This window comes from Ranitomeya variabilis, chromosome 2 (genome assembly GCF_051348905.1).
Source record: "Ranitomeya variabilis isolate aRanVar5 chromosome 2, aRanVar5.hap1, whole genome shotgun sequence".
Lineage (NCBI taxonomy): Eukaryota > Metazoa > Chordata > Amphibia > Anura > Dendrobatidae > Ranitomeya > Ranitomeya variabilis.
The window spans coordinates 182,665,688-182,689,584 of NC_135233.1; the positions used below are offsets into that span (position 1 = coordinate 182,665,688).

General features: G+C 45.6%; 1 protein-coding gene across 1 annotated transcript in view; it reads left to right on the forward strand.

Moving 5' to 3' along the window:
* The window catches only part of THBS2 (thrombospondin 2), a 471,688-nt gene that overhangs the window by 178,584 nt on the left and 269,207 nt on the right, over positions 1-23,897 (forward strand). Inside the window, exons 7-9 of the mRNA XM_077283271.1 lie at positions 14,529-14,622; positions 14,807-14,977; positions 15,068-15,244. Coding sequence (XP_077139386.1) covers positions 14,529-14,622; positions 14,807-14,977; positions 15,068-15,244 — 442 coding nt within the window. The remainder of the gene's footprint in view (positions 1-14,528; positions 14,623-14,806; positions 14,978-15,067; positions 15,245-23,897) is intronic.

Here is a 23,897-nt window from a genome sequence, read left to right on the forward strand (position 1 = left end):
GTTTTGAAATGCAGACTTTGATGGAATGCTCTGCGGGCATCAGGTTGCGTTTGCAGAGCCCCTGATGTGCCTAAACAGTAGGAACTCCCCACAAGTGACTCCATTTTGGAAACTAGACCCCCAAGGGAACTTATCTAGATGTGTAGTGAGCACTTTGAACCCTCAAGTGCTTCACAGAAGTTTATAACGCAGAGCCGTGAAAATAATAAATGTGTTTCCTTTCCTCAAAAATTTTTTTTTAGCCCAGAATTTTTTATTTTTGCAAGAGTAACAGGAGAAATTGTACCCCAAAAGTTGTTGTCCAGTTTCTCCTGAGTACACTGATACCCCATATGTGGGGGTAAACCACTGTTTGGGCACATGCCGGGGCTCGGAAGGGAAGTAGTGACGTTTTGGAATGCAGACTTTGATGGAATGGTCTGCGGGCATCATGTTACGTTTGCAGAGCCCCTGATATGCCTAAACAGTAGAAACCCCCCACAAGTGACCCCATTTTGGAAACTAGACCCCCCAAGGAACTTATCTAGATGTGTGGTGAGCACGTTCAACCCCCAAGTGCTTCACAGAAGTTTACAACGCAGAGCCGTGAAAATAAAAAATCATTTTTCTTTCCTCAAAAAAGATGTTTTAGCAAGCAATTTTTTATTTTCACAAGGGTAACAGGAGAATTTGGACCCCAATATTTCTTGCCCAGTTTGTTGTGAGTACGCTGATACTCCATATGTGGGGGTAAACCACTGTTTGGGCACACGTCATGGCTCGGAAGGGAAGTAGTGACATTTGAAATGCAGACTTTGATGGAATGGTCTGCGGGCGTCACATTGCATTTGCAGAGCCCCTGATGTGCCTAAACAGTAGAAACCCCCACAAGTGACCCCATTTTGGAAACTAGACCCCCGAAGGAACTTATCTAGATGTGTGGTGAGCACTTTCAACCCCCCAGTGCTTCACAGAAGTTTATAACGCAGAGCTGTGAAAATAAAAAATAATTGTTCTTTCCTCAAAAATTATGTTTTAGCAAGTAATTTTTTATTTTTGCAAGGGTAACAGGAGAAATTGGACCCCAACAGTTGTTGCCCAGTTTGTCCTGAGTATGCTGGTACCCCAAATGTGGGGGTAAACCACTGTTTGGGCGCACGTCGGGGCTTGGAAGGGCGGGAGCACCATTTGACTTTTTGAACGCAAGATTGGCTGGAATCAACCTAACCCTAATCCCAACCCTAACCACAACTGTAACCCCAACACACCCCTAACCCTATCCGTAACCCTAACCACAAGCCTAATCTTAACCCTATTTCAAACCCTAGCCCTAATTCCAACCCTAACTCTAATTCCAACCCTAACCCTAAGGCTATGTGCCCACGTTGCGGATTCGTGTGAGATTTTTCCGCACGATTTTTGAAAAATCTGCAGGTAAAAGGCACTGCGTTTTACCTGCGGATTTACAGCAGATTTCCAGTGTTTTTTTGTGCGGATTTCACCTGCGGATTCCTATTGAGGAACAAGTGTAAAACGCTGCGGAATCCGCACAGAGAATTGACATGCTGCGGAAAATACAACGCAGCGTTTCTGCACGGAATTTTCCGCACCATGGGCACAGCGGATTTGGTTTTCCATAGGTGTACATAGTACTGTAAACCTGATGGAAAACTGCTTCGAATTCGCAGCGGCCAATCCGCTGCGGATCCGCGGCCGATCCGCTGCAGATCCGCGGCCGATCCGCTGCGGATCCGCGGCCGATCCGCTGCGGATCCGCGGCCAAATCCGCACTGTGTGCACATGCCATAACCCTACCCCTAACCCTACCCGTAACCCTAACCCTACCCCTAACCCTAACCCTACCCCTAGTTCTAACCCTAGTTCTAACCCTAACCCTAGTGGAAAAAGAAAAAAAAATATTTTCTTTATTTTATTACTGTCCCTACCTATGGGGGTGATAAGGGGGGGGTTTATTTATTATTTTTTTATTTTGATCGCTGCGATAGAACCTACCACAGCGATCAAAATGTAGTTGTAATGAATCTGCAGATCTGTAATGAATCTGCAGATTTTCCAAGATGGCGGCGCCCATGGAGAAGACGGCCGGACACCGGGAGGGACATCGAAGCTAGGTAAGTATGGGGGGGTGGGATCAGAACACGGGGGGGGGGATCGGAGGACCGGGGGAGCGGACAAGAGGACCGGGGGAGCGGACAGGAGGGAGGAGGGGAGCGGACAGGAGATCGGGGCAGAAAGGACGACTGGGGGGGCGATCGGTGGGGTGGGGAGGCAGATCGGGGTCTCCAGCCATGGCAGATGCTATTGCAGCATCGGCCATGGCTGGATTGTAATATTTCACCATTTTCATAGGTGAAATATTACAAATCGCTCTGATTGGCTGTTTCACTTTCAACAGCCAATCAGAGCGATCGTAGCCACGGGGGGGTGAAGCCATCCCCCTTGGGCTGAAGTACCACTCCCCCTGTCTCTGCAGATCGGGTGAAAATGGAGTTAACCCTTTCACCCGATCTGCAGGGATGCGATCTTTCCATGACGCCACATAGGCGTCATGGGTCGGATTGGCACGGGTTTTCATGACGCCTACGTGGCGTCAAAGGTCGGGAAGGGGTTAATGGATTAGTGGATGTAGTCGTCCACCCATGCTTGAAACTCAGAAGGGGACATATCAGACAACGGGCCGCTTAAATTGTAGAGAGAGTCGTAATATGCTCTGAATGAGTCCACAATCTCCTCAGGAAAATGGACCAGTTCACCCGTAGCAGACCTCACGGTATGGACATAAGTGGTGGGGGCACGGGGGTGCAAAAACCTCGCTAGAGCTCTCCCGGGTTTATCAGAGTACTTGTACAGAAATTTATGAAAGTGGTTCCTCTGTCGTGCTAACGTCGTGTCCAACAAGGCACTAAACTCACAGCGTGCCAAGAGGAGATCAGCCAGCACCCCAGCATCTCTAGTCCGTCTATGATCCAACTCCAGAGTTTGGATACGAGTCAACACACCCACAATGTTAGTCTCCCTCTCTCTCTTCAGTTGGGCCCCCTGTTGTATAAATACTCCCCGTATAACTCCTTTCAAAGCCTCCCATTGGTATGGGATGGCCGTGGGGTCATGCTTGTGAAAATCTAGAAAGTCCGAGATTGCTGTTCGCACGGCCACCTGACACGTTAGATCTCCAAGGAGACCAGGGTTTAAGGACCAGGTCCTTTCTCTCGGAGAAAGGCTCGGCAGGGGGAGGGAGAGCAAAACCGGGGCATGGTCTGACCACAACATCGTGTCAATGTCAGACTTTGGGTCAAGAGACAGGAGCCCGTGGCTGATCAAAAAATAATCCAATGTACTATAGGAATTATGTACTGTGGAGAAGTAGGTATAATCTCGGGTAGTGGGGTGCAGTAACCTCCATACATCCACCAACCTTGAGTCCATCAGGGCCCGCCGCAGTCTCTCCAGCTGAGAGAGGGACACCGCCGACCTGCCCGAAGAGGAATCCACAGCGCGGTCCAACACCATATTGAAGTCCCCTCCCATAATCACATAGCCTTCCGCAAAGGCTGAGAGGTCCCGTAGGTATTTTCTGCACGCTCGGACCTGGTCTTGATTGGGGAGATAAATGTTAGCTATGGTGAACAAATCATGGGCAATTTTAAGCTTCAAAAACACATATCAACCATTAGAATCCGCTTTAGAGGCAACTACCTGAGCCTGTAAAGACTTGTGCAATGCAATGCTGACTCCTTTAGACTTGGAGTCAGAGTTACTGCCATGGAACCACTGTGTGTAGTATTTATGGTTAAGCCTAGGGATTCTGTCTGATCGGAAATGTGTCTCCTGCAGCAGAAGTATGTCAACCCGTTTCTTATGCATACCGTATAAAACCTTTGATCGCTTTTCAGGGACATTAAACCCCCTGACATTAAGCGAGCAGAGTTGTAGGGATGCCATAGGAACTATCGGGCCTGCGGGTGGTACAATCGGTCCGGAAAGGAGTAGGAGGGGTAGAAAGTGGGGAAAAATAGAAACAGAGAAAGTAAAGCACCAAGGAAAGAAGACACACTAGGCCTCAAGGGTACAGGACAATATCAGAGAAAACTCTGAGAAGTAGTGTCAGAGACACACCTTAGTGGGGAGGTGATTGAGCAGAGAGCAACCAGCCGAGCCCCTGCAACAAAAAAGAAAATAAAAAAATCCAACTCTACCCAGTAGGCCCATGACCCTGGTAACATAAACATTGTTAACGAACATAACAGCGGGTCGTGGGCCAAGTACATTTGTCGAAATGAGCAGAGTCATAACAAGCCCCCAGAGTGGTATCATCAAAAGTCACATTTCAGGAGAAAGAGCAGCGTTAGCCAACATAGAATAACATTAGCACATTAATGCAGTAGTGCAACAGTTGAGCACAGTACATGAGGAGTCAATTGAAGTAGGTGGACATTCATAAATAGTGCAAAATGAACCATGCTAGGAACGCCGCTCAGGAGTCCCAGGTAGAGTCAAATAGAAATGTCACCGCTACAAAACATGTGGCATCCACAATTAACAGGCTAAAGCAAAGTCATGACCAAGCCCCCCGTGGGAGCCTGGCAACATGGAGGGACAATGTAGGCGGCAAAAAAGCAAGAAGAGAAAAGGGGCGATAGTGATCATAAGGTCTGAATTAGGTGATCAAGTGTCATCAGCATGAGTAACAGAGGCACGTCTATGGTGGGAGCCCCGTTTCCTCTTTCCCAGTGACCCAGCAGGGGGCAGGGGCTACCAGCACGGCGTGGGCCCCATAGGTCAGACGCAGTAAGGGGAGGCCAATCTCCCAGTGTGACCATGGGTAAGCCCAGTGCAGCGGTGAAGTTCTGCAAATCTGACGGGGATCTCAAAATTATCAATCCTTTATCACCGTGTACTTGTAACTGAAATGGGTAACCCCAACTGTAGAAGATCTTATTTTTCCGCAGCACCTCCAAGAGGGGGCGCAGAGCCCTCCGTTTAGCCAGGGTGAAGAGTGAGAGGTCAGACAAGAGAAGGACATCAGACCCATTAAAGTCAATAGCATCGTGGTCCCTCACCTTACGCATGATGTCATCCTTAGTTTGGAAGTAGTGAATCCTACAGATGACGTCCCTCGGCTTAGATGTATTGGGGTTCTTTGGGCCTAGCGAGCGGTGGGCTCTGTCAATTTCAATGAATTGAAAATGCCATGGAGGGCCGAGGAGAGGTCACGTGGGGCTACAGACTCAGGGATCCCACGGAGCCTGATATTATTCCTCCGGTTCCTGTTCTCAGAGTCCTCCAGCATATCTAGGACCACATTGAAAGTCTCCGAGTGCAGATCCAGAAGCTGCTGCTGACTCTGCAATTGTGAGGAAAGCGACTCCACTTTAGCTTCTAATGCAGAGACAGTGGTGGTAAGATGGGACACATCCTCCTTAATGGACCCCACCTCACTCCTGCACACTGCCTCCAGACGCTGTATATAGCCCTCCATGTCAGCCTTTGTAGGGAAGGCACTCAGCTGCGCTCTCAGCTCAGAGGCAGTTATATAGTCATCAGAGCCCAAGGACCTAACAGGAGCCTGTGTGGGGAGGCCATGAGATGCAGTGATGGTGGGCACAATGTCCTGGGGCACTAGGCTGGGAGAAGCCCCTCTCTCATGTCTCCCTGGTGGTAGTAGTGAGGGGCCCATTTCAGTTTCCTGAGCCTGATAAGGGTGCAGCATAGGGGGAGACAGGTCCTCAGCCAGCTCAGCCTGTGACACGGTCTGTCCAGGGATGAGGGGCAGGTCACAGCTCTCACCTCTCCCTTGCTCTGTGCTCGGCTCTCCTGTCAGCTTCTGTGGTGAACGGCTGGTCCCTGGTGCAGCAGTCATCCGTCCTCTCTCCTGTGCCTTCTCTGCTGTGGCCCCATTCTTCTGTGTGCCTGCAGTCCCAGATGGGGAGCTCCTGTGTGCATGCTGCTGCATGGAGGAGGAGGCACCTCCCCCATCCACCATGGGTGAAGGAGCTGCTCTCTTTCCCATTCTTCCAGACACCGACATGTACCTGGTGATACTAGAGCCTGACAGACCCGCTGTGAGCTCCCTGGGTGCCTGGGAGCGGAGCCCGGCCTTGCTCTTCAACATCGGTGGGTGAGTGGAGCTGATGGTGGCTATATAATTGCTGCAGAGGCCTCAGGCACGCTGGAGCTCAGGAAAGATGTGTGCTCACAGCTCCATGCCCAAGCCACGCCCCCCAAAGTTTATGACATAACAGCATAGTCAGTATTTTGCCTCCAAGTGTCCCAAACTTATGTGCCTCCAATACTGTGTAGAGTTTATCTGATTGGAAATAATGCTGCAGCAACATACACTGAGCTCCTTCTCCTCCAGAGTCATCCGATCCCTGAATATGTTGGGCAGCACGGTGGCTCAGTGGATAGCACTGCAGCCTTGCAGCGCTGAAGTCCTGGGCTCAAATCCCATCAAGGACAACATCTGCAAGGAGTTTGTATGTTCTCCCCGTGTCTGCGTGGGTTTCCTCGGGGTACTCTGGTTTCCTCCCACATTCCAAAGACATAGGGAATTTAGACTATTAGCCCCATCGGGGACAGCGACGATAATGTGTGCAAAACTGTAAAATTCTGTGGAATATGTTAGCGCTATGTAAAAATAAAGATTGTTATTATTATTATGAGATGCCACATAATATACCCATGGATTAGGAGCCGCAAGCCCTCCCATTGTTTTGTTTCTTTGCAATGTTTCCAATTTAATTCTCAGAGTTTGTTTGCCCCATATTAACTTCTTCGTGACCGCCAACGACAGATACGTCGGCGCTAGCACGGCTTTGTGAAGCGCCGTTTGTCTACGGTCGACGGTTTTGTGCTGGTCGGGGCCCCCACATACCTTATGACGAGGGGATTCTGGTGCACAATATTGTCTGTGACCCCCAACCTCATCGAGACCTGATTGGTTCAGGTCCTGATGACTTCAGCGTCACACCAGCCAATGAGACAAATCACTGGGAAAGTTTGTTGTAGCAACAAACTTTCCCGGGCGATCTGCCTCATAAAAACGCTGTTTCTCCTCTGATCTCCTATCAGTGAAAGATTAGAGAAGAAACAGTGTGACAAGTGCTGCTTGCAACAGCTGTGTCAGTCAGCGATCTTGTTATAAAGTAAAAAACAGATAAGGCAGGTTAGGGTTAATGCTAAAGTTAGGATTAGGGTTAGGCTAAAGTTAGAGTTAGGGTTAGGCTAAAGTTAGGGTTAGGCTAAAGTTAGGGTTAGTGTTTATTCTAAAGTTAGGATTAGGCTAAAGAATTAGCCTTTTTCAATTTTCACCAATAATTTGGTCACGTCAGTCAGTCAATCAGTCACGTCATGTCAGTCACATCACGTTAGTCACGTCATGTCACGTCACAGTTTTCTATTTCCGGAAAAAATAAAACTAAAAAATGAATAAAATGGCCTGTCAGTATTATAGTGCAGAGGAGGCTTATGCACTTTTATGTTCTGACAGCGAACAAAGTGCAGTTGTCAGATGGCGATGTGGATTTCGAAGGCTTTAGTAGCGAAGACCGTGATAGCTCAGAAATGAGCAGTGATTCTGGTCCATCCTCACATACAAGGACCAGTACAACAAGAAGGGCAAATAGTGCTTCTGGAGAAATGTCTCCAACTCAGGGAACAATGCCCAGTACTAGTGCTGTCCCTAGTGCTCGTGAATTGGTGCACACCAATGTCCAAGGGGCTATGCCTCTTGATGTAGCATTTCCCAGATGGGAGGCTTCGGATTTGGCTACTCCATTCATCCCTAATTTTAATGCCATTCCTGGTGTAAATGTGGAGGTGGAAAATTTTGGACCAATTATTTTTTTAATTTGTTTATGACAGATAGCTTGCTAGAGCACATTGTCCTGCAAACAAATTTATACACGTCCCAATTCATCAACCAGAATCCACGATCCTACTATGCTAGGTCAAATTTATGGACACCAACTAATGTCCTGGAAATGAAAAATGTTTTGGACTTACATTAACTATGGGGCTTGTTAAAAAAAAACAGCATTCGGTCCTATTGGTCCAACTGCCCTGTTCAAGCCACCTGTCATGATCCAGACCGGGTTTTTCCTGTCTCTCCTTTTCCTTGTCTAGTCTTGGCGCTCCTCTGACTCCATGTATGATTTTCCCATTGGTACTTCGCTACTCTCTAGGTATTGACCCGGCTTGTTTGACTATTCTCCTGCCACCTGGTGGTAGCTTCGCTACAGTTCTGCTGGTCAGCTCTGAAGAGGATTTCTGTCCTCTCTCCACTCTGCTGCCACCTAGCGGAGTTTGCATTTTCCTGCAGAGCTGCAGTATGACACCACCCCTATGTTTTCTGCCGTTCTTCTTAGTACCCATTATGAAATGCTCATGAGATTTTGTCATTTTAACGACAATTGTCAATGCCTACCCAGAAATGCCCCAGAACATGAAAGACTATTCAAAATCAGACCCATCATTGGAGACTTGACAAAAAAGTTCTTAAAGCTCTACATCCCAACAGAAAACATTTCCATTGATGAGTTCTTTGTAAAATTGTAAAGCGCTGCGTAATATGTTAGCGCTATATAAAAAAAAATAAAGATTATTAAAATTCAAAGGAAGACTGCACCTCAAGCAATTTATTCCTTTTAAGAGGGCAAGGTTCGGAATAAAGCTCTATGAAATGTGCGAGAGTTCAACCGGATACACATCAGGTTTTCGCATTTATGAGCGGAAAGATAGCCTTCTAAACCCACTGGGATGTCCTACTTATCTGGGGACATATGGAAAAATTGTTTGGGAGCTGATAAGTCCATTTTTACAAAAAGGCTACAGTCTGTATGTTGACAACTAATACAACAGCATAACTATTTAAAAGTCTGTTTGAACCATCAGGGGTTTCCACTGTCCTTGGTCAACGAAAAGTTCTGAAAGGGGCCGTCAGAGGCTTTACACAATGGAGAGCTGCTTGCCCTTAAGTACAAGGATAAAAAAGATATTTTTATTCTGAGCTTGATCCACACAGATGCCACAAGAGCCACTGAAGAACAGGGATCCACTACTCCAAAACAAAAACCTGTGTGAGTCATTGACTGCAACAAATATATGGGGGTGTGGACCTTGCAGATCAGGTTCCACAGCCATACCAGGTATCAAGAAAATCATATACCTCACATACAAACTCACTCACTTCTCCGGGCCGTGTTGTGACTTCTCTGCTGCCGGCTCCATGCTGTGTGCTTCATGTCTCCTGTTTGCTCTGTGTATGCCTTCTGTCTGTGTGCATAGGGGGGCGGCGCTGGCAACTCCAGTTTCCTATTGAGACTGTGTGCACCTTGCGAAGGTGGGCCCGGCCAATTGCCATGAGGCTTCCTGTACTTAAGACTTCCCCACCCATTTGTGGGGGCCTGTGCAACTTACTCCCTCAGTCAGTTCCTAGCTCCTGAGGTGCCAGGTCCTGTCTATGATTCCTTGTCTGCCACCCAGTGGGGCGTTGTACCCTGGCCTGTGTCTTGTGCCTGCCACCCAGTGGGCTTTTGTACCCTGGCCTGTGTCCTGTGTCCGCCACTCAGTGGGGTGTTGTATCCTGACCTGTGTCCTTGTCTGCCACCCAGTGGGGCATCGTACCCTGGCTTGTGTCCTTGTATTTGTTGTCCCGTTCCTGACTCTGTCTTAGTCTATTCCTGTTCCTGTGTCTGTTTATATCCCTGTCTTGGCTAGCTTTGCTCTGCTCTCGGCTCTGCACTGTGTGTCTTGCTTTGCTCTGCTCTCGGCTCTACACTGTGACTTGCTTTGCTCTGCTCTCGGCTCTGCACTCAGTCTTGCCTTGCTCTGCTCTCGGCTCTGCACTCCGTGTCTTGCTTTGCTCTGCTTTCAGCTCTGCACAGTAGCGTAGCTACCCGGGGGCAGAGGGGGCCATCGCCCAGGCCCCGTCACATGGAGGGTACCTCTCAGAGCGTCGGCCGCTTCAGTTATTAAGCAATAAGCGGCCGTGGCTCTCTGATGTATCAGATACATGGCGGCATGCTGCGGCGCCGCTGCCTGGTCTCCATCTGAGCGGAGACTCTGCATGCTGCACAGCAGCCAATAGCATAGTCTCACTGCAGCGCATGGTGCGGGCTGGAGCCTGGAGCGCTGTGGATAGCTCCACCCCAAGGTGTGCTCCGATTATTTCACGCTGGACTCAGGGTCCTAATGAGCAGCTGCAGCTTAGTTTGTGCCAGGAGCCTGGACAAACTGGAACTAATCACGGATGGACACTTATAAATGTAAGGGCTGCTGCTGTGGAACAAAATGTGTGTTCTTTTAATGAAATTACAGCACATGATGTTAGCATGTTACTGTGGGAGTGGGGTGAATGTGAGGGGAAGAGGGGGAGCTGAATTAGGGTAGTGGGGGTGGGTGGTGCTGTAAGGGCCTTGTCTTCCATTTCTTGGGTTATATGCAATGCAATCTTATCTACTAGTTGTTGTCTGGGGAGGGTGGAGGTAGGGGGCTTATTATATTTACAGCTTAGGTCTTACAATAAGCCCCAGCCTGTTAGTATAACAAGCCCCCATACAATATCCATGGCACAAGCTGCACTTTATTTAAGGGGATTGTCTGATGTCATTCTACAAGCCTGCAGTGACTCCTATGTGGCTGCAAAATTGTGAATCTTCACATCGCACACACTGAGGATTCGCCATTGCACATATCAACAAGCATGCAATTTGCATACTCCTGGCCATGTTCTAACTGTGCGGCCTCATTCAATAAAAGTGCATTGAGCAAGGCCAGAAACAGTCTAGTCAGAGCGTGGCCAGTTGTATGCAAATAGCATACTTGAGGTTACATGACAACCCCATTCCGACACCGGAGACTCCTGACAATGTGCTGTGCATGCAATGTGAGGATTCACAAGTCTGCAGTCACTTAGAGTCACTGCAGACTTGTAGCATAGAACTAGACAATCCCTTTAATAATTTCATAATAAACAGCTTATTATTTGTATAAAGTTATTAAAGAGGTTGTGCGGGTTTGGAATAAAAATCTACAGTCATTATATATGACTACAGACTGGCAAATTATGATAGGGTGCTGTTCACCTGCTGTCATGAGTCCCCAATATCATCCATGAGGCCCTGTTAGCAGTGCTCTGGATTGTGGATGCCGAAGCCTTCAGTAAAAAGGTAATGAGACTGCAACCCTGTATCCTCGTCATTTACTGCAACCTACACCATTACCATCTACTCATCAAGGGAAGCCCTGGGGACATACTTCACCTGTGGGAAGTTACAACATCTAGCTGCCATTCCATCACCTCAGAGGACCCCTAGCAGCGTCGGTCACCCTGACCGAATGCCACAGGTGGCATCACGAACACTTGACAAACTAACACCTACACGTTTATTTGGGCGCCCCTTAGCAGGGCCACAGACCGGGTCGGGCCACCGTGACACCCCTAGAACCGAGACCGAGGGACCCGGTACCGAGTACCCCGCTGCCCTGCGTTTGGGGTCCGCTCCAATGCCATTTGGTATGAAGAATGCCGCTGCAACCTTCCAGAGGTTGGTCAATCACTTATTGGAAGAATGTGATGGTTTATCTTGATCATATAGCCATTTTTAGTAATTATTGGGAGGAACACCTTGTACATCTTTCTCAGGTGTTGCAAAGGCTTAAAACTGCAGGTCTTTCTGTTAAGCCAGGGAAGTGTCAGGTAGCCATACGGGAAATACAATACCTAGGACATCAGGTGGGGGGAGGACTGCTAAAACCTGAGCCAGGGAAGGTAGAAGCCATTACAGCCTGGTCCACCCCACAAACCAAGAAGCAGGTACTGTCCTTCCTGGGTACAGCGGGCTACTATAGGAGGTTTGTACCTATAACCGTTAACTGATCTGACCAGGAGGAAGCTTCCCAAAATTGTCTCATGGAGAGTCCTCAGTGCGAGGAATCATTTTCTGCCCTAAAGTTGGCATTGGTTCGTTCACCCGTCCTTCAGGCCCCAGACTTCAACCGCAGGTTTGTAGTGCAGACAGATGCCAGCACCTGTGGGCTAGGTGCGGTTCTCAGCCAGGTGAATCAGCAAGGTGAGGAGCACCCAATTCTCTACCTAAGCAGGGAACTCCTGCCCAGAGAAGTGGCTTACGCCATCATTGAAAATGAATGTTTGGCAATTGTGTGGGCTCTGCAGAAGCTGCAACCATACCTCTATGGGCGCAACTTCACCGTGATCACAGATCATAACCCATTGAGTTGGCTCAACAGAGTAGTTGGGGACAATGCGAAATTGCTTAGATGGAGTCTGATACTACAGCAATATGATTTTACAGTTCAGCATAAGAAGGGTGTCGATTATGGCAATGCTGATGGCCTATCTCGCCAAGGTGGGGCTTAACCAGATACGTGCTCGGGAGCTGACCTGTAAGTCAACCCCCATGCACATTCATAAGGAGGGAGATTTAGTGAAATATGTATAGGTATATATGTGTGACCAGCAGTAATTTAACATCTGTCCTGAGACTGCAGGTCTCACAGGGGTCACAGTATATATTATACTGAGAAAGCAGTCTCCTGTCTCCAGTCTCGCCAAGGGGCCTCGCTAAGAACCTGGAAGAAGGGGGAGCGTTTCACACCTTAGGCTCTTTTGAAGAGAGATGTAAATTATAGCCTGACACTATCTATCTGTGAGAAACTTTATGCAAAGAGTGTTCAGAGGAAAATAATATATTCATTGGGGGAGCGGCCGTGGTCCAATCACAAACAAGCAATTATAATATTAACATGAGAGACTGGTCTAGAAATTTGACCTCCAGAGTAACTCTATAAATTATGCTTGTACGCATACAAAGTTATTCACAGATTGAGGGACAGCCAAGCTGATTTATTCCAGTCCATATTCGTCCCCCCTCAGGGAGCAGAAAGCAGACTGCAAAGTTAGATATTTCTGTAAGTTTTCTCCCTTTTATTTTTATAACTGTTTTGCATATTTGTATGTCGTTTTGTTACCATATTTTTATACCCTTTTTATTGTAAGCACTGTACCTTTTTGTATTAAACCATAAAACTTTAACAAGTTGAACCTTGCATGTTCTAAAGAATCCATAGCTTTAACTGTGCGAGCCTTATGATTGGCAGACAGTAGTAGTAATATTTCCGGGACTCATTGCCCGTGTGTTTGGTGAGTGGTGGCAGCGTGTATGAGCGGGGGTGTAGCCTGGGTCAGTGTGTGATTTATGCTCCCATTACAGCATAGGACAGAGGTTGAATGCTGGACTGAGAGAGGGGAGATAGATTAACCCTTGCAGGCGCAACCCCAAGTCGCGTGCTGAGAACTGGGTACGTGACAGCCGTTATTAACTGAGTAACAGTGATCACATTATCGGACAATGGAAAATCTGGCCCTACTCATGTTCTCCAGGGTCTCAGCTACTTCCGTTAGCCGAGACCCCAGAGATTTTCCGACTCTGGGGGCCGCTACTGCCTTATTACCCTGAGCAACCGACGTTTTCATGCATTAAACACACATGCATTAGCTTTGTCTGTTTTGAAGGATATCATCTGTGATAAAGATCACTTAGTGATCGAAATGTGTCTCTGTACTCCACCTGTGTGAGTCTTTTCCAAGAGCATTGATTATGTTTTAACATGTGTTGAATAAAATTTGGGAATTTATTGAAGGCACTGGAATACTTCAAGTTTTTCATTGTAAGTGGTTTGAGACTGGGACAGCGGTTTACCTTCCAACAAGACAATGACCCAAAGCATACTGCTAAAGCAACACTTGAGTGGTTTACCGGGAATTGTGTTTTGGAGTGGCCTTGTCAAAGCCCAGGCCTTACTCCAATTTAGAATCTGTTGTCAGACTTGAAGATTTCTGTTCACCAGAGGAAACCATCTAACTTGAAAGAGCTAGAGTAGTTTTGTATTGCGGAAGGGACCAAAATCCCAGTGGCAAGACGTGAAACGCTCATAACGACTTATACAAAGCGAATTGCAGCTGTAATTGTCGCAAAAGGAGACTCTACAAAGTACTCACTTTAGGGGGGTGAATATTTATGCACACTGACGTTTTCAGTTATTTTGATCTATTTTTTGTTTTGCTTCACAATATAAAGAAAATCAAATGTTCACAGTTGTTAGCAAATTCTTTACATGAACTGATGCAGATCCTAAAAAACAAACAAACAGTGATGTTCCAGTTTGTGAGGTAGCCAAACAGGAAAAATGCCAAGGGGAGTGAATACTTTTGCAAGCCTCTGTATTATTCCAATCTTCCTATCACAGCTATTCTATGTCTTTGTGCTGGCCACAAGTGAAATTACAGAAACAAACAACAAGACCTTTTTTCTGTATCTCCAAAAAAAAGTGAATGAACACTTCTCAAACAGGTTAGCATACCTTAGGTGTTTCTAGAGTTTCAATCATCTGTGGTTGACACATAGTGCATGTGATTATTCATGAATATATGCATCTATGTTAGACAAATTCAAATCTGTTGAAGTACTTTAACAACATGTCTTTTTGTTATTTGTTATTTCATGCAGAGTTCAAAAACAGTTTGTCACCAGATAACATGCCCAACTGTGCACTGTGACAGTCCAACATTTGTTGAAGGAGAGTGCTGCCCTGCCTGTTTATGTAAGTTATCATATTAATCCTCAAGTTTGTTTTATAAATGTATTAGTCTTTTTGTAATGAAACCACCTGTTCATTGAATATCTTTCTTTTGCATTTTAAATGTTTTTTTTCTTAAATGTTAATAGTCATATTCAGTTTATTTTCAAATATTTATTTAGGTTGTTTTATTCATTCTTTTTAATAGCATCAGACAGTGAAGCTGGCTGGTCTCCGTGGTCTGAGTGGACCGAATGCTCTGTAACTTGTGGCTCTGGAACTCAACAACGTGGAAGGTCATGTGATGCTACTATAAGCACATGCATTGGTTCATCTATCCAAACAAGAACATGCAATATTGGAAAGTGTGACAACCGCAGTAAGTAGAGACTGATGTATGTATTTTCATTAGAATCAATATGATCTATTTATCTTTATATTTTTAATTGAGTTTACTTCTTTTTTAAAGTACGACAGGATGGTGCTTGGAGTCATTGGTCACCATGGTCAGCTTGTTCTGTATCGTGTGGAATTGGTAATATTACTCGTATTCGCTTGTGCAACTCTCCTAAACCACAGCTTGGAGGCAAAAACTGCACTGGAAATGGACGAGAAACAAAAGAATGTGAAGGCGTACCATGCCCCAGTATGTGTTTCTTTCTATTTATAGTGTAATGTTATTAAGATTTCTTACTAACATTTTATGAAATGAATAGACTTAAAAATGAAATTTATATGGTGCAAGCATGGCACTTAGCAGGAACACACATGCTTTGTTGAGCTCCACTCTTCAGACATGGATTATCACCTGTTTGGACTGCCACCTATGCTTCTATATCACTGAATTGCATTACAAAGGCTTCACATGAGAAAACCCAAGAATGCAGATTCTACATAGTGTCATGGGTGTGTCAGTGGTGACTGACACTCATCCTAGATCTGGCTGTAGAAGGTCTTTGTGATTAGCTCAAGCACCTTCTTGATTTTTGTATCTCTGTTGTGGAGCGACATCCCTCTCCCTTTAGACCCCAATGGTTACCTCCACCTGCTAATTAGACACTTTTGCTGAGGGTTTATATTCATTCCGTGTCTCCAACATGTTGCTGGTGTTAGCTCTTACTTGTCTCTGTCTAGTTGGAATTACTAACAGTTGGTTTGTAACTTCTCAGAAGACTCTTAGAGGATTGCTGGCGTGACATCTCGGTGGTCTTCAAGCTAAGTGTTCCCTTGTTTGTCTACTCTTTCTGTTTTTAGTTGTAGTGGGGACTGACTAGCCCTAACCCTGTCCTCTCCCTAACCAGGGCCTATCACTAGGGTCAGGCAGGGATTAGGTTCCTGCTTGGTGATAGGTGCAGAACCTATATAGGGGTGTTTAGGGCAGACAGGGTGATTTTAGATCTGCCTAGGAGTCTCCACTCCTCACTTCGCTAGTGTTTGGACTCCTCCTTCGCTCTCCCCTTTGTTGTGCACTTACTCCTTCCTCACCCAGCATGACACATAGCCAGTAACACGCTTTCTTTCCTATCTTCTGGTTCCGCTTAGCAGCTCGGATACTCCAGTAATGGTGCTGACTCCTTCCCTCACTACCTCACAGCTAACCAGCAAGGAATCCTAAGATTCCAATAATGTTAAAATCAGTGTGATTACCAGCTCTACATGGATATAAAGCCTTGAAGCTTGAAGGATCTTTTGAAATACATGCAAACCACATGCAGAGTTGGACTGACAGCTGAGGTTGAAAACCTTTGCTAGACTTTGCAACAGGGCTGTGGAGTCAGTAAGCCAAACCTCTGACTCCAACTCTGACTCTTCAATTCCCCTGACGAAGCTGCGCTTGCAGCGATACGCGTGGGGCTCTCGCCTCACCCCTGAGCCTGTCTCCTGCTTTTTCCAGGCATCCTGCTTCATGGTATACCATTACTTAGCATTGGTACTGTATCTTCTGGCACATTCCTTTCTCCCTTTTCTCCCTTTTTTTATTCAATTCTATGCAGACTATTGTGCCAGACTTGCGATAGATCTCTCTCTGTGTATTTCAATTAATAGGGGGGGATTAGTATGTGACTGATTAAGGTCTTGGGCGTATAGTCTATGCCCATGTTCAGATAGTCTTATTCATGCTATCAATACACTGGGTAAAGAGCATGCTCATTTAACACTTCATGCCTTTATTCTATCTATATTGAACAGGACAGTGAGCACGCTCATTTAAAACTTTATACTTTCATGTTCCGTCTATAGAGTCTCATTAAATCGATGACTGGTCAGTGTATCACCACTAGCTGTGGCATGTATTATTTTGTGATCACTATTCTGGGCAAAGAGCATGCCCGTTTAACACTATGCCTTTATATTCTTTACATTGAACAGGACAGTGAGCATGCTCATTTAAAACTCACTACTGATATGTTCTGTCTATAGAATCTTAGCAAATTGATTACTGGTCAGTGTATGTTCATTGGTTGTGGCATGTATTATTTTGTGATTTGAAATACTATCTGCATAAACAGGAGACATTGTATATATTTAATATTAAGCACTTTATCTATGTGTGTTATTATTATTTTTTTGTAACATGTATTCAGGGGTGGCGGCCTATGGTTCTGTATTCAGGCCTTTTTAAATGGTTTTATTGTGTACTTGTCCTTTTGAGGTGTAATAAAAGTTTTTGATATTTTGTATATTCTATGGGTGTGCATACCGTTATTGGTCTAGTCTTTTTCTTCCTTGTTTATGCATTCTACTTTACTGGCTAGGTTTTGCACCCCATTTTTCATTATCTGCGCAGGAGTGCACCGCTTATCTATATTTATACTCTTCAATTCCCATGACACCGACTCCAACTCCACGACTCCAACTGCCTCATACATGGCTCATGTTTAAGTTTAAGTGATAAATTTACTGTAGTAAAATGGTAACATCAGACATTTAATCTTTATTATGATACAATACTAAGCCATTTAGATAGAACATAAAATATATTTATTGGAACACAACTTTAGAGCAAAAAAAATGCATATTTTAAAATGTATTAAACACTCTGCAGTACGTGGGGGAAAAAAAACAGTTTTCAACAAATACGTACTGAATAGCATTTGTGCAGTCTATGAATTTGTTCTGATAAATAGTATCGCCTCCATCAGAGCTTCCTATATAGTTGACCTCAAATCTGATCTCATTATTTAAGGCTAGGGAACAACCTCTCTACATTAACTTGGGTTGGTGGCAAAGCAGTAACCACCTGGGCAAAATCTCTAACAATTTCAGGGTATAAAGGAATTGCCTCGTGCAGCCAGTTTTGACAAACGATTGAACTCTTCTATGTCTTTGAGAGCAAGTAAAAAACCATGCTGAAATATGGTCAATCTGTTTTCTATGGAAGTGGAATCTTTTTCCCTGCAGCAACGCTTTGCCTGCTCCATGTCGTCCAAATACTTGTCGACATCAAACTCCTCATCTGATGAGGATGAAGGAACAGCAGCAGCAGCACTGGCAGGACCCGAGTCCTCTTTGTCTTGGCCATCCTGTAGCCCACTCATCCTAACTGCTACCTCAATCAAAGCTTCTTTTCTTTTCTTTAGTAAGCTATTGATCATCCAGCAATATACAATGACTCTGGTCCACATAAACAGCTGCCAGAAGAATTTTATTTTCTAATAGCAGTGCCTTTCTCCATTTCATTGAAGCAACAATGCCATCTGCGATTAAACCTCCTCTTTCGGACAGGCAAAACAACAAGTTCTTCCACTCCTTTATAAAAATGATAAATGAGTTACCGTATATACTCGAGTATAAGCCGACCCGAGTATAAGCCGACCCCCCTAATTTTGCCACAAAAAACTGGGAAAACTTATTGACTCGAGTATAAGCCTAGGGTGGAAAATGCAGCAGGTACCGGTGAATTTCAAAATTAAAAATAGATACTCCATACCATTCATTATGGCCCCATAGATGCTCCACATAAAGCTGTGCCACATATAATGCTCTGCACCGTTCATTATGGCCCCATAGATGCTCCACATAAAGCTGTGCCATATATACAATGCTCTGCACCATTACCCTATAGATACTCCACATAAAGCTGTGCCATATATACAATGCTCTGCACCATTGCCCCATAGCTGTGTCATATATATAATGCTCTGCACCGTTGCCCCATAGCTGTGCCATATAGTGCTCTGCACCGTTGCCCCATAGCTGTGCCATATAGTGCTCTGCACTGTTGCCCCATAGCTGTGCCATATATATAATGCTCTGCACCGTTGCCCCATAGCTGTGCCATATAGTGCTCTGCACCATTGCCCCATAGCTGTGCCATATAGTGCTCTGCACCGTTGCCCCATAGCTGTGCCATATATATAATGCTCTGCACCATTGCCCCATAGCTGTGCCATATAGTGCTCTGCACCGTTGCCCCATAGCTGTGCCATATAGTGCTCTGCACCATTGTCCCATAGCTGTGCCATATAGTGCTCTGCACCGTTGCCCCATAGCTGTGCCATATAGTGCTCTGCACCATTGCCCCATAGCTGTGCCATATAGTGCTCTGCACCGTTGCCCCATAGCTGTGCCATATAGTGCTCTGCACCATTGTCCCATAGCTGTGCCATATAGTGCTCTGCACCGTTGCCCCATAGCTGTGCCATATAATGCTCTGCACCGTTGCCCCATAGCTGTGCCATATAGTGCTCTGCACCGTTGCCCCATAGCTGTCCATATAGTGCTCTGCACCATTGCCCCATAGCTGTGCCATATAGTGCTCTGCACCGTCCATTATTGCCCCATAGCTGCTGCTGCTGCAATAAAAAAAAAAAAAAACATACTCGCCTGTCTTGCTTGCAGCTCCTCGGCGCCATCTTCCCGGCGTCTCTCTGCACTGACTGATCAGGCAGAGGGCGGCGTGCACACTATATGCATCATCGCGCCCTCTGCCTGAACAGTCAGTGCGGAGAGACGCCGGGAAGATGGCGCGACGCCCGGCGTGTGGAACGAGGACAGGTGACTATGTAATACTTACCTGCTCCCGGCGTCCCGCTCCTTCCCCCGGACAGCTGGTCTTCGGTGCCGCAGCCTCTTCCTCTGTCAGCGGTCACCGGCACCGCTGATTAGAGAAATGAATTATGCGGCTCCGCCCCTATGGGAGGTGGAGCAGCCTATTCATTTCTCTAATGAGCGGTCCCACGTGACCGCTCAGGGGAAGAGGCTGCGGCACCGAAGACAGTGTGACAGGCAGGGGGAGCGACAGGAACGCCGGGACTAGGTGAGTATATGACAGTGCTCACCCGCCGACCCCACCACCGATCATGACTCGAGTATAAGCCGAGAGGGGCACTTTCAGCCCAAAAATTTGGGCTGAAAATCTCGGCTTATACTCGAGTATATACGGTAACTCCTCAGCTTGTAACTTTTTAGTCACTGGGTGATGAAGCATTTCCTTAAGTTTAGCCACCTGTGTCCATTGACCTTCATGTCGTGTTACCTGAGGGATGGCCATATCTACATGGAAGGGTTTCAGCTCAAGCAATTGCTCAATCTTTAAGTAGGTGCTGCCTCACCGAGTGGCTTGATCCACAATTGCCCTTTTTCCAGCACGTCTCTTCAAGATGGAATCAATTTTAGGGGTTATGGCAGCATTAGCCAATTTCCTCACTTTGCTAATCAGAGTTCCAGCATGTCCCTCTTGCAGACTATCTCTTATTGCCAGCTGCAGTGTCTGTGAAGCAGCTTCAACAAGATCATCTAATTGTAAAGAATCATTTTGTTGTTTTTCTGTAGTAATATCTGTTTGTTCCTCTGTTATGGGAACAGGACTGTGGCCTTCCATCTCCAACATACTGAATGTGAAATGTTCTTCTAGCTGCTGTTCACCTTCATTATTCTCATTCATCAGTTTAACTGTACTTATCATGTTTGAAGCATTATCAATTACAATATCAAGAACCTGTTCTTTTTTGAGTTCATAATCTTGCAGAACTTTTTCCAGTAAGGTATGGAGAAACTGGCTGCTGTGATGAGCTTTAGTATCTTTTACTGCCAGTGTCTTAGTCACAATTTTTTTGTTGTCACAAACATATCAAACGTTGATGGCAAAATAGTTCACTCTGTGACGTGTGCAGGCATCCATTTTAAGAAATACAAAGCATCTCTTGAGTCTTTTTAAGATCTTCCTTTTGGTTAAGGGCTTCTTCAGTCATTAATTTTCTAATACTTTCTTTTTCCAGAGAAACATCAAGTTTGTGAGCCATTTCTCCATTAAGAGCTATAAAAACTGATCGTGCAAATAATGATAATGGCACAATGTCCTTCACAAGCTTGATGAGCTGTCTTTTAAACACATCTGCTGTCATTGTTACAGTAACTTTGTCACTTACACTTTACCTGGTGGGAAGTGCTGGTCTCTGGTTTCTTGGTGCTGCTGTGATCTTTTTCAGTCACAGCTTTGGGTATCGTACACTGTATAATTTGGGATAGAAGTAAAACAGTTTTTTCATAAATCAATAGGACAAATGATAAGTATAAAGTTTGTAAAATGTGTTGTTAAATAACTTTACTCTGAACTTTCAATGTCAAGGCTTGTCTCAGCAGGGTACAGCTCACTAAATGCTTCATATGATATTTCTTCACAGTCTAAGAATAGGGAAGGAGGGAGGGAGGTTGCATGTTTGTGCTGAATCACATTTCAGAACACACACACACAAATATATATGTCCTCATCAATCCTGTTACTGTATTTCTGAATTTGACATACTAGAAAACATTTTTTCCGCTTATATTCTAAGTATAGAGTATATAACTCATCAGATCAGCTAATTTCTCCAAATATGAATGTGGAGGAAAAACAAACTAAAACATCAAGCATACAGAGACAACATATATTAGACTACTGATTTACGCACAGTTAATTGAAAGTTTAGATATGCTTTAGGAAGTACTTACCTTCTTTAATCCTGCTTTCCTGATCACTCCAGAAATTCTGAGATGAATGTATCTTTCCTTCCCTGTGTGTTTATTTTTTCCCCTTTTCTGTAGAGGAGGAGCTTCACTACTTATCATGAGCATAAGCTGCAGTACAGATTAATCTCAGCTAAAAGTCTAGACCTTAGATCAGGAATAGGACAGACATTTATAGGACATTTTATAACTTTCACAAATTCTTATGAAAAAAAATATTCCCCACAAACTGCATTGAACTACTGTACCCAATTTATTATATATTTTAAGAGTCGGAGTCGGTCCATTTTATACCGACTCCAACTTCACCAAAATGGGCTCTGATGTTGTGAGTTCCGTTCTCGGGCTCCCTCCTGTGGTCGTGAATGGTACTTTGGTGAGTTCTGTCCTTGGACACCCTCTGGTGGCTTTGAGTGGAACTGCTGATCTTTGAGGTTGGCTTTCTCAGCTCCCCTCGCTTAATGCTTCTGCTGGCTTCCCTATTTAACTCTGCTCAGATCGTTAGTGCATGCCAGCTGTCAATGTCTCAGTACTGGTTCAGATCTCTCTTGGATTTCTCTGATGACCTGTCTAGGTCCTTCGTGCTAATGCCTTGTTTGTGAAGGGGTCTAAATGTCTCTTTGGAGTTCAGAAGGTTTCCTTTTTAGGCTTCATTTTTTCCCCTTCTACTATCGAGATAGACCCTGTTAAACTTCAGGCCATTTATGATTGGACTCAACCTACATCTGTGAAGAGTCTTCAGAAATTCCTGGGCTTTGCTAATTTTTACCGTCGCTTCATCGCTAATTTTTCTAGTGTGGTTAAACCTTTGACTGATTTGACGAAGAAAGGCGCTGATGTGGTGAATTGGTCCCCTGCGGCCGTTGAGGCTTTTCAGGAGCTTAAACGTCGTTTTACTTCGGCCCCTGTGTTGCGTCAGCCAGATGTTTCGCTCCCTTTTCAGGTCGAGGTTGATGCTTCTGAGATTGGGGCAGGGGCTGTTTTGTCTCAGAGAAGTTCTGATGGCTCTTTGATGAAGCCATGTGCTTTCTTTTCTAGAAAGTTTTCGCCTGCTGAGCGTAATTATGATGTCGGCAATCGGGAGTTGTTGGCTATGAAGTGGGCATTCGAGGAGTGGCGACATTGGCTTGAGGGAGCCAAACATCGCGTGGTGGTCCTGACTGATCACAAGAATCTGACTTACCTCGAGTCTGCCAAGCGGTTGAATCCTAGACAGGCTCGATGGTTGTTGTTTTTCTCCCGTTTCGATTTTGTGGTCTCATACCTTTTCCGGGATCTAAGAATGTGAAGGCTGATGCCCTTTCTAGGAGTTTTTTGCCTGATTCTCCAGGAGTCCCTGAGCCGGCTGGTACTCTCAAAGAGGAGGTGATTCTGTCTGCCATCTCCCCTGATTTGCGGCGGGTGCTGCAGGAGTTTCAGGCTGATAGACCTGACTGCTGTCCAGTGGAGAAACTGTTTGTCCCTGATAGATGGACTAGTAGAGTTATTTCTGAGGTTCATTGTTCAGTATTGGCTGGTCATCCTGGGATTTTTGGTACCAGAGATTTGGTTGCTAGGTCCTTTTGGTGGCCTTCCTTGTCACGGGATGTGCGTTCTTTTGTGCAGTCCTGTGGGACTTGTGCTCGGGCCAAACCTTGCTGTTTTCGTGCCAGTGGGTTGCTTTTGCCTTTACCTGTCCCGAAGAGGCCCTGGACGCATATTTCCATGGATTTTATTTCTGATCTTCCTGTCTCTCAAAGGATGTCTGTCATCTGGGTGGTTTGTGATCAGTTTTCTAAGATGATCCATTTGGTACCCTTGCCTAAACTACCTTCCTCCTCTGAGTTGGTTCCATTATTTTTTCAGCATGTGGTTCGTTTGCATGGCATTCCGGAGAACATTGTATCAGACAGAGGTTCCCAGTTTGTTTCTAGGTTTTGGCGGATCTTTTGTGCTAAGATGGGCATTGATTTGTATTTTTCTTCAGCGTTCCATACTCAGACAAATGGCCAAACCGAACGAACCAATCAGACCTTGGAAACCTATCTGAGATGCTTTGTTTCTGCTGATCAGGATGATTGGGTGACCTTCTTGCCATTGGCCGAGTTCGCCCTTAATAATCGGGCTAGTTCGGCTACTTTGGTTTCACCTTTTTTTTGTAATTCCGGTTTTCATTCTCGTTTTTCTTCAGGGCAGGTTGAGCCTTCTGACTGTCCTGGTGTGGATTCTGTGGTGGACAGGTTGCAGCAAATTTGGACTCACGTGGTGGACAATTTGACGTTGTCTCAGCAGAAGGCGCAACGTTTTGCTAACCGCCATCGATGTGTTGGTCCCCGACTTCGTGTTGGGGATTTGGTTTGGTTGTCTTC